Genomic DNA, 12,014 nt, shown 5'->3' with positions numbered 1-12,014 from the left:
GTGTCTGCGTGGGTTTCCTCCGGGTGCTCCGGTTTCCTCCCACAGTCCAAAGATGTGCAGGTCAGGTGAATTGGCCATGCTAAATTGTCCGTAGTGTTAGGTAAGGGGTAAATGTAGAGGTAGGGGTAGGGGTAGGGGTGGGTTACGCTTCGGCGGGTCGGTGTGGACTTGTTGGGCCGAAGGGCCTGTTTCCACACTGTAAAGTAATCTAATCTAATAAAAAAATTAGGTTTCTTTATAACAGATAAAATGAGCCAAGTCTGTCTAAATAGATTAAATTACATTTCTTTTCAATATTGGAAAAATACTTGGTCTTACCAGACTCCTTTGATGGTTTGGTTTGATCTGCAGTAGAGAAATGATTCTCTGGGTCCACTTCACAGTCAGCTGAAGTAGATAGAATTTTTGAATGAAAGAAAAGAGAGGGAAAAATCAGTGCACCACATAATTCTGATAGATTTTTGGCTTCCTCATATTTAAATTTGAGCAGAGTCCCCTTATTCCAATGAAAGAATACTGGTTTACCTAAATATACAATAAAATCAAACAGATAGTCCTTTCACCATTCAGAAAAATCAGCATTTGTGAGAAAAGACACACTTTGTCTTTACTTTCTGCTCATTAGGACAATTTGCAAAAAGTACCAAGGTAAATGGAAAACAACATTCATACTGCAAAAGAATACTGACTGATTGCTTTGACCGGTCAACTTGCCTAGTTTAAAATTTAAACAAAGCTCAACAGCTAACCGACAGTCAACATTAACTGCTATCTTCTCCATAACAATCTATCAGTCAGTCAGAGACAACCAATACTATGCACCATATTTCAGATGTGAACTCAACAGCGCCTTGCAAACATTGGGTGTAATAGATTCTATGAGTTATTAAAAAGCAATCGGGGAGGTCATCCAGTGGTTTGGTTGACACTGAATGCTCAACCAAGGTAATTTAGAGCAATTTTATTGGATGCTCATCTTCCTTATAGATCGTAGGACCTTCATGTATGCAACGCATTATTACTAAAACATTGACCACACTTCAAAAAATACTTCAGCACATGTAAACTGTTTGAAGATATAGCAAAGCACAGTATAACTGTAAGATTTCTCCCCTCTCACTTGCATTTAAAAGATTGTTATGCAGAAACCCACAATTTCTTTACAAGCCAACCAAGTGTGAAGAGGCATCATAGTTTCAACCCAGCCTGAGATGTGACAACAGTCGTAGTGTGCATTTGGTTTAACCAACAATAATACAAATTCAAGTTAATTATTTCTTTTACTTTGAAAGATTTACAAAAATCAATTATATTTCTCACAATTCCTTTGTAAAATTTCTTAGAGATTTAACAACTGTTATATTTAATAACACAAATTGAACACTAGATCTACGTACTCAAATTTCTAATTTACAATCTATTTAGAGCCAAGTTATTGTCAGACTGAGCCCTGTAAAGTCATGACAACCAAGAAGGTATTTCTTTTTCACAAGGGGTACACTGTTTCAGAAACTAACCTCCCATGGGAACTCTTTTTTTTTAAACAATCAGGTTAGAACATTCTTACATTATATGCAGGACACTGGCTTAGCATTGTACACTTTAACTCAAGAATTTCAGCACACATTGTTGTGTTCACATTATACAGTGACTGCATAAACCCATATCAAATTAATTTAGCATTGACTGCTTGCATCCAGTGGAGTGCAGACACTTATCTGGCACTCAGTTTAGAGTGGATATAGGCTTGTGGCACAAAATTATCATATCCCAGCATTTCATTGTCAATGCTACTGAGAGGCTCAAAAAGCTGCTGAGAAGAAATGGGAAAGAAATTGCACTTGTGCCACAGGGGATAGAAACTCTGAAATAAAGACAGAGAAGCGTGTTATACTCAGCAGGTGGGTATACAGCATTTAATTTGTCAGCTTTCAGTGCCAGTACTGAGTACTTGAAACAGGACATCTTTCTATTCACCAGTGTTGGCAACTTTTACCCTGACAAGAATTTTTTTTTTTTAAATGCACAGTTCACTATGTTGGTGAGATAAAATTATTTCTGGCTGACTAAACATTTTTGGTATTTTTCACTGATTTTTTATGTCAGGTCTTTCTGTTTGATCAGTATGAATTTTGCTTGGGAATGATTGCATTTATACTCAGGCATGAGAAAACTGATCCTCACAATACACAATACTTTTCTGTGGAAAAAAAGACATGATTCTTTTGAAATTTCCATTAATTCTTAGTTAGACTGTTTATGAGGAGTAGCAATATTTGATCTAAATTCTAAAGAAATTATCCGAACTGTATCATTTAACTTAAAACCAAAGATAGAAGAACATGCTTTTGCTTGACAAAGTTGGTATTCAGAAAGTCACCTCACAACCACAAGTGTAGGGGTGATGGAACTGTGCTGTTCTGCAGGAGACCATGAATAAAGGAGTAAAGCACTTTTCTGCAGCTGAAAATCAAAGCAAAAATAATTATAGAAACTGATATGATGATGGGTCAGAACTCTGAAGTATTGTGGAAATTTTTAAACTTTTAATTCCAAAGTGTCTTTTTTTTTTAAAAAGGATGGCTGACACAGCCAGACATGACCGCAGCTAGACGATAAGAAGTAGTAATAGAAGTAGGTTGTTCAGCTCCCTCAAGCCTGCTCTACCATTCAACGGGATCATGGCTGATTGGACCTTCCTCACAGCCATTTTCCTCATAACCCTCGACTCCACTACTAATCAAGAATCTACCTCAGCCTTAAATGTACAGAAGAATTCTGCCTCCAGCTCTCTCTGTGGAAAGGCGTTCAAAAGAATCACAACACTCAGAAGAAACCCTTCTTCATCTCAGCCTTAAACTGGTGGCACTTTATTCTAGACTATGCCTTCTGGACCTAAACTCTCCCATGCAGGGAAATATCCTTTGTATGCAAATTGAGCAGCTTTCTGGAGATAGATAGAGAGAGGGATCAATGGAACGTGACACCTAAAGTGCCGAAAGAGAGTTCAAATGGAATGAACTGTAATCTCTTGCGAATACAAAGATAATGAAAGGCCGATAATCATGCTCAAAGGCAAGCCATCCCTTACAGATTATTTCTCAAGCTGCAGACTTCATTTGTGTATTATTCAAAAAGAAAAATGAGGACTAGGATTAAAAAGCCAGTTTCAATAATAACAGAAAGAGCTATTGGGATTGAACACTCCTGTATGTATCAGCCGGTGTTTGAGCCTGGGCATGTTTTGATAGTCACAGTTGAAGAACTATTCCCTAGTAACCTCTTTGTTGCAGGTAATGACTCTCCCTTATTCAAAGTGCTACAAGCCATTTATATAAAAAAAAAGAAAATTGGGTCTCAAGAACTTTGATCAGCTTACAAATCCAAGAATCTCAAACTCAACTGTTCAGCAACCAATGTCAACACTAACATTATCCTCCACCCCAACAGCCATTATGTTAAACCATCCACTCCTGACAAACAATTCACACTAATCCTTAAATCTGTTTTATTTTAAAATTTTGTACTTTTCCTTTTTTTAAAATCATTTCTTTCTAATCTATCAGCATGCATGTTGTGTTATTAACTATTCTTGCATTTATTGATTAATAAACTCACCCATTGTTAACTCAAGAAAATCCCTCTTTATAAAAAACAAGATTATTTAGATTTGGGAGAAAAATATCTACAAGCAAATGAATCCCTTTGAAATTAACCTTGTTGCAATCAACCTTAAGAATGGGAGCCAGTTCATCGCTTCTCACTTGGGAGGCTAACAGTTTGGGTATTTCATCTAGAATTGGATTGAAATAGAGAACCTCATTTTAGGTCTGGTCAGATTAATACAAAGATTCCACTATTTTTGAGGAAAGCAGCAAGGGGTGAAACGATACCAGAGAATCAAAAGATCTATAAAAGGGCAGGCTTGAAGAAGTTATAACAATTGTGAAGAGAAAGGGTTTTATGCCAACTAAATACAAGATTAAATATTTTAAACCTGAGGCATTGCATGAGCAAGACCAAATGTATGATCAAAGTAGGTCAGATTAATGGATGAACAGAACATGATACATGTTTGAAATGTATGCAAGAGAGACTTAGATGACCTGAAGTTGGAGAAAAGTGAGATTGGAGTACTGGCCATGGCATCCGTCTTAAAGGTGACGAAGCACAATTTAAATTTTCAGCAGCAGAGTGACTAGACAGTCAAGAGTACAGAGATAGAAATGTGTCTTTTGATCATGAGGACGATATGGGGTCAACACGCTGGAGGCCGGTTCCAGGCCGAATACAATAAGATCCAGTTCATCAATAAACGTGTATGAATAGAGATTACAAAAAGTTATTGGAGACACACAAAAAGAAAAATACGATATGGAGTGTACAAAGTTAAAAATCATACAACACCAGGTTATAGTGCAACAGGTTTAATTGGAAGCACTAGCTTCCAGAGCTCTGCTCTTTCAACCACCTGACGAAGGAGCGGCGCTCCGAAAGCTAGTGCTTCCAACTAAATCTGTTGGACTATAACCTGATATTGTGTAATTTAAAAAAAAAAATAAGCAGTGATGCCGAAAGGAAGTGCATGAAATAAAAACTGGTAGAAATTGCAAACATAATTAGAAAGATCTTTGCACCAGGTTTAAAACAAAACCATTCAACTCAACATATAACAAAGCAAAAAGGGACTAGAAAGAGGAATAGAAAGGTACTAGATAGTTAAAAAGAAACAATAGCTAAAACAGGAGAGATAATGCTGATCTCTTACCACCGCCATCAGAAATCTGATCCAGCACATTCTCACATTATAAAATACAAGTATACCTATAAAATACCTCATCCTCCAATTCAATGAGCTTGTAGAGTTATGTTGAAGAAATACAAAAGTAAAATGAAAATGATTGATGGTTCCCTCATCTGCAAAATATTATGTGCACAATCAATGAATCTCCATAACCTGTCTACAAGGGAGGCAAATGGCCACAATTAACGATAATGCTAACATTTCTTCCTGATACTTACGTGCATCAAAATTAATGAAGCAAAGTAGGCAGCAGTTATAAAAAGGCACTATTGAAATATTAAAATTTTGAACTATTATATGCAGTAATGATACCTGATTTGTCCAACACATGCATTTCTTGTACAATGGAGTCCAAATGTTCCTCTGGTGATAACTTAGATTCACAGGGTGTTCTGGCATCTGCACGGTCAGTATCCAAACTGTTCACTCCATCTTGCTCATTAAAGGTTTCATGCTGACTGTCCAAATTCTCAAAGGAAGAATTTGCTGTGGAATCCGTGGAGTTAATATGATTATCCAAAGGGTCAGACCTTTCCTGCAATCAAAACATAGACAAAGTTTCCCTAACAGAGTGTTTCAATTTCTCCAAATTGAGCTATTTCTAAACGTGAGGTAAAAACTACAAAGCCATACATTCCTAGACTGATACAGCGGTGATCATTTTAATTGCTCTGCGAACATAAGGGTCCCAAATAGTCTAAAATACATAAAAAGAACAAAATAGGGCAGGGCAGAGGTAGAATCAGATTATGATGTTCTGTTGACAAAAATTAATTCAGATTAAAAATTTTTTTACATCACCCCCAAATGCAGGGTAATCAACCTAAAGTGTGAACCCATTCTCTCCCTAGGCTTGCAACCAGTTTTACAGCATGTTCCCAACATTTTCTGTTTTTATTTCAAATTCCAAACATCTGCAGCATTTTACTTTTGTATCACAGAACATTCAAAGTTTTGTGTAACCAAATGCATGACCGTCCATATTGTGGCCTCCACAGTCAGCTCGCCAACCTCACTGTCAATGTCTCAAATCTCAATGGCCCTTCAGTTATCTTCTTTCCTTCGAGCTTGTCCTCTCTTCCAATGGGCCAGTTTGCAATTTCATCCAAATGACAGGACATATGACCATACAGTCCCCTTGCACTACAGGGTCAGCATCTGCAGAGGGGCATGAACCTACTATCTTTGTCACAGAGGTGAAAGTGTTACCATTCACCAAGTAATTCTTTCTTCATTGTAGATATGTGCAGCATGTGAGAGGTTTTTAAAGTACAAGCTATTATTCTTATGCAATAAAAGGAAAATTTTCCACTTCTTTGTAAACAACTTCATTTCTGTTATCATGGCATCACATGCAATAAATTCTCCTAACCATTTACAGCATTAAAAAAAAAAAAGAGGCCATTTGGCCCACCAGATCCACACAAAAAAAGATCCAGTTGCAGTAAATCCATTTTTCAACTTTTGGCCCACAACCCTGAAGGCTACAACAATTCAACTGAACATCTAAATCAGCTTCAATGTTACAAGAGCTTCTGATTTAATCCTTACATGAAGTGAGTTCCAGACTCCCACCACCCTCTGGGTTAAAAAAAATTCTTATATCTCTTCTTAGCTTTCTACCTCTTACCTTAAATCTATGCCCCTGATTACTGGTCCCTCTACTTTTAGATAAAGTGTCTTCCTATCTGCCCAATCTATGTCCCTCGTGACCTTACACACCTCTAACAAGACCACTCTCAATCTTCACTGCTCCAAGGAAAACAATTCCAAACTGTCCTCATAGCTCAGGCCTTCCAGCCCAGGCAACAACTTGGTAAATCTCCACTGCACCCTCTCTAACTCAATCACATTGCACACAGTACACCAGTTAAGGCATAACCTTGACTAAAGGCAGGTACTCTATATGCCTTCTAAACTACTTTTTCTCGTTCCCTTGCTACCTTAAAGGATCTGTGGATTTGCACACCAAGGGACATCTGATCTTTAATCCTTTCTAACGGTCCTTTCATTCATGATGTTATCCCTTGTCTTGTCAGTCCTCCTCAAGTGCATTACTTCACAATTTTGTGGGTTGATTTCTATTTTCCAATCTGAAAATGTGTTGCTGGAAAAGCGCAGCAGGTCAGGCAGCATCCAGGGAACAGGAGAATCGACGTTTCGGGCATAAGCCCTTCTTCAGGAATGGGGAAAGTTTGTCCAGCAGGCTAAGATAAAAGGTGGGGAGGAGTGACTTGGGGGAGGGGCATCGGAAATGTGATAGGTGGAAAGAGGTCAAGGTGAGGGTGATAGGTCAGACTGGGGTGGGGGCGGAGAGGTCGGGAAGAAGGTTGCAGGTTAGGAAGGCGGTGCTGAATTCGATGGATTAGACTGAGACAAGGTGGGGGGAGGGGAAATGAGGAAACTGGTGAAATCCGAGTTCATCCCTTGTGGTTGGAGGGTTCCTAGGCGGTTTTTTATTTTCCAATGCCAAGTCCTGTTCACAGTTCTATTATATCCTCAGTTTACAGTTATTCTCCTCCACAAAACTGTAAGAGCAGAAGTAGACCATTCAGTCCATCGAACCTGCTCCATCAAACATGGCTGAAATGTTCCTCAACTCCATTCTCTTGCCTTCTCCCCATAACCATTGATCCCATTCCTAACCGAGAATCTCTCTCTCGTTTAAATACACTCACTGACTTGGCATCCATACACCTTTGTGGTAATGGGTTACACAGATTAACCACCTGCTGGCTGAAGTAATTACTCCTCATCTCAGTTCTAAAGGGTTACTTGAAGGCTATGTCCTCAGGTTCTCATCTCTCCTAGTAATGGAAACATCTACTCTATCGAGATCTCTCAGTATCTCAACGAGATATCCCTCATCCTTCTAAAACTTCATCAAGTATGGACCTAGAGTCCTCAACCGCTCTTCACATGACATGCCCTTCATCCCTGGGAACACTATAATAAACCCCTCTGCACTCCTTCCAATGCCAGCACATCCTTCCCTCGACATGTGAGCAGGTTTGCGCCCTAATATTCCAAATACAGTCTGACCAATGCCTAATTCACTCTCAACAATACAACTCTGCTCTTGTATTCTAGCCATCTTGAAATGAATGTTAACATTGCATTCCTAACTGCCAAATGAATCTGCATGTTTCCCTTCAGAGAATTCTGAACTAGGACTCTTACATTCCTCTGTGAAATTTTAAAGCAGAAATGTGAAGTCTTTCCTCGTTAAGGGAATAGTCTATGCCTCTATTTTTCCTACCAAAATGCAGTACCTCAAAAACAAAATTCTGCCAAAATAATTATTTACAAATATACCATTACCCAGTATCTATCTGCACTTTAAGTGCTGTATTGATAATTTCACAAAATAAATTAGTAACTTAGCCTTTACAACTCCTTTAAAGAATAACCAAAAATTTGAACACCACCATAGAGCTTGAGATTCTCTGGAATATGAGTCTTGCAACTCCAGATGTCCTTCCAACTTGAAATGAAAGCTCCTTCCTCCACCATTCCAATCTCATCGCCTCAGCATTCTCTGTTCTGCTTTTGAAAATCAGGCCAATGGTCACACTTGTAGCCAAATGTTTATAAATTCTGATTATGTGATTGCCTGAAGAAACAATTCAGAAAGAATGGAGGGGGAACAATTGATTTTCAAACAGCAAGCATTTTACCTGAGGTAAAATTGGTTCAGGAGTTAAAACCACCATAGCTCCTGAGGAACGCACACTCAAACGGCGCCTGTCTGGTGATGCAGCGCTCGCCACCCGGCTCCCAGGACGAGTTCGAGAATCAGATGCTGGGCGTGAAATCTCATCAAGCTGGCCTCTGACAATGTCCATTATCACCTAAAATAATGGAACCAATTAACTAAATTACTTTTCAACAAGCACTGACACTATTATAATGCGAGAGACATTCCCTCTAATGTGCACACAGTGATTAGATTAGATTCCCTACAGTGTAGAAACAGGCCCTTTGGCCCAACCAGTCCACACCGATTCTCCGAAGAGTAATCCACCCAGACCCATTTCCCTCTGACTAATGCACCTAACACTATGGCTAATTCACCTGATCTGCACATCTTTGGACTGTGATAGGAAACCGGAGCACCCAGAGGAAACCCACGCAGACACATGAGGCTGGAATCGAACCTGGGACCCTGGTGCTCTGAGGCAACAGTGCTAACCACAGAGCCACCGTGCCACCCCATAAAGACCAGATAATTAGCTTTACATGCACACAACTAACCACACAATCCTGTTTTTGTTCAAAATAGTGTCATTTGATCCTTTACAAGGAGGCAAAAAAAGACCCTTGGTTTTATGCCTAATCCAAATGACAGCAGCTCCAATGTCTTAGTATTCAATCAGGACTGCACTGAGCGTCATGCAACACCTTGTGCTCAAGTCTTAGTAGCTGGCTGGTCCACAACCTCCTGATCTAAGGAGTATAGTACTGCCACTGGACCACACAGACACCAAAGCTGAATACTATGAGCCTAATCAAAGACTTACTGCAATATTAGTGCACTTCTTCATGCAATTTTACAGACACAAGGCTTTTAAAAAAATTCAAACAAGTCCCAAAGGATTTTACCAATCAACATTACCCATTAACTAGAACTGGCAGCTTGAATCATTAGGTGATGCAACACTTCCCAAAGGCTGTTGGGAATGAAAAGTTTGACCTTAAATGAAAATGTAGATATCAAATCATTCAATCAACTCATAAATCCAGAAATTGATGTGCCCCAGCTTTATTTCACTGAAATCCATATGGTGTAGATAGGCCCAAAGCACTGGAAGCAAGTTCCAGGTTCTTGATCCAGTGACTGAAGGAACAGCAACATAGTTCCATGTTAGAATGCTGTGTGGCTTGTAGTATTCCCATAACTGTTGCCACATTAATAGAAGTCAAAGGTTTGAATGATGATGCCAAAGAAACCTTGGCAAGTTGCCACAGTGCATCCTTTATATAGTACATCTTGCTGTCACTGCACCATCAAGAAAATGTACACTTACAGTCGTGATAGGTTGGTAATCAAGCAGACTCCTTTGCCTGGATGGTATTGAACTTATTGAGTTTTGTTTGAGCTACACTCATCCAGGAAAGTGGAATGTATCCCATCACACTCCTTACTTGTGGGGAATCAGGTGAGTAACTCACTGAGGAACCCACAGTCCCCTCACTGCTCCAGGTTCCATTTGACTGATCCAGTTCAGCTTCTGATCAATGTTAATACCCAGTACATTGCTGAATTCCTCACTGGCAATTGTAATGCCATTGAGTGTCATCAGATAATGGTTAGATTTGCTCTCCTTGGAGTAGTCATTGCCTAATGCTTGTGGGAAGCAAATATTACAGCTAGATATCAGCTGAATCATGTCCAGGTCTTGCTGCATTTGGAAATAGATTGGTTCAGTATCTGAGGAGTTACAAATGGTGCCTATCATCAATGAGCATCCCCATTCCTGCCCTTGTGATGACAGGAAAGTCATTAATGAAGCAGTTGGTTGAGCCGAGGGTACTGCCTTGAAAAACTGCTGCAGCAATACACTATGACTAAAATGATTGTTGTCGTTGTTGGAAGCCAGTCTTCTTTTGTGCATAGCATGACTGCCAAGCACTGAAATTTTTTTTATCCTAATTCGCATTGACTTCAATCCTGGTATGTCTCAAATCTCAGATCATGCCCAATACTACCTGTCTCGCTGTGCTCAATGAATCACAGTGTTGTCTCTCCCCCAACATCACATCCTACTCAGGACTCCTTGTACTACACCTCATCCACACAGATATCATTCAATTATGCCAGCTGTACATCAGACTCTTCCAACCTCTACAAACATATAGTTATGTGGTTATGACAGAGACATCACCAAAGCCAAGGGACAGTCAGCCAAACGCTACTGCCTGCTTTCTCGCAGTAGAAGTCTGTCCACCTTCCATAAGGTGCAGGTCAAGATGATGATGGAATGCTCTTCACCACTTGCCTGGATGGTTAAGGGTCGAACATGACCTATGAAGCTCACCACCATTTAGAACAAAACCACCCTCTCTTAATTGACAACATATCCATTCAGTATTCTCTCTGTCACTGCATTCAGTGTGCAGTGGTGTTAGTGGTCAATCACTCTGACAGTCTGGACACAGCATGGTATCCCAACACCAATCACAGGATTAACTTCCAGTTCCAGAGTGGATCTTGGAGGCCAATCAATGAAAGAACATTACATCCAATACTTAAAAAATTCACTCTCTCGCCACCTCCAATACATGGTAACAATTGTATGTATCACCTTCAAGATGCACTGCAGCAATTCATCCAGGCTCTTTTGCCAGCAGTTCCAAATCCCAAATCTCTACCAACTTCACCATGGGAACACCATCTGTAAGTTCCCACTCGTCGTCATGGCTTGGAAATAATCACTGATTCTTCACTGTTGCTGGGTCAAAACCCTGAAATTCCCCCCAACCCACCCCTATAAGGGCAGCGGGTTCACCTACACCACTAGGACTCACCACCACTTGCTCAAGGGCAACGCTGGCCTAGCCAAGGCGTGAAGAAAATCCCACAGACAAATAAAACACGGAGAAATCAAGTTCATGAAATTTCACGCCCGGGCGCCGGTGAGCTTACTCCTGATATTTACTAATATCGGTGAAAGACACCAATTCAATACCTGAAGAGGCGGGACATCAAACCAACGGGTTCGCTCACGTTTATGTAAACAGCAAAATGATCCGACTCGGTTTAATCCCAGCCCAGAGCTCCCCCGCCAGGCTCAGGGCCGGATCCTGGAGCTCTCGCCCATTTCCTCCCCCTTCACCCTCCTCCCTACCTTCTCTCGGGTGGGCAAGCGGGCGAGTCCCGTTACTAAGGACGCTCAGATCCCGGATGTATTGCTATTCAAAACAAACTCAACTTTATTTATCTCTACTGTCATTGGTGCAGAGCTCTGCCTACCCCCGCCCTCCGTAAACACGTCATCACCTCGCCACGAGCGGGAGGATGCACTCTTTTCCCTGAGCTGCTCCCCAATTCTGCACTGAACTCCACTCCCCCTCCCCCTCATTGGCTGCTCCTCACACCCCCTCTTCCTCATTGGCTGCTCCTCACACCCCGCCCACTCATTGCCTTCTCCCCCCTTTGGCTACACCCCATATCGCCCCTACCCCAATTGTCTGATCCCCGCACACCTTC

The 12,014-nt window shown here is 40.6% G+C and overlaps 1 protein-coding gene across 1 annotated transcript in view; it reads right to left on the bottom strand.

Annotated features, from left to right (window-relative positions):
- fsip1 (fibrous sheath interacting protein 1) overlaps nt 1-11,586 on the bottom strand; it is a 392,839-nt gene extending 381,253 nt beyond the window's left edge. Inside the window, exons 1-4 of the mRNA XM_043697966.1 lie at nt 11,494-11,586; nt 8,482-8,655; nt 5,117-5,339; nt 319-387 (exon numbers count right to left, since the gene is read on the bottom strand). Coding sequence (XP_043553901.1) covers nt 319-387; nt 5,117-5,339; nt 8,482-8,649 — 460 coding nt within the window. The 5' untranslated portion in view covers nt 8,650-8,655; nt 11,494-11,586. The remainder of the gene's footprint in view (nt 1-318; nt 388-5,116; nt 5,340-8,481; nt 8,656-11,493) is intronic.
- Nucleotides 11,587-12,014: the final 428 nt, after the last annotated feature.

The sequence above is a fragment of the Chiloscyllium plagiosum genome, chromosome 10 (assembly GCF_004010195.1).
Source record: "Chiloscyllium plagiosum isolate BGI_BamShark_2017 chromosome 10, ASM401019v2, whole genome shotgun sequence".
Classification (NCBI taxonomy): Eukaryota; Metazoa; Chordata; class Chondrichthyes; order Orectolobiformes; family Hemiscylliidae; genus Chiloscyllium; species Chiloscyllium plagiosum.
This window is presented reverse-complemented; position numbering and strand designations above follow the sequence as displayed.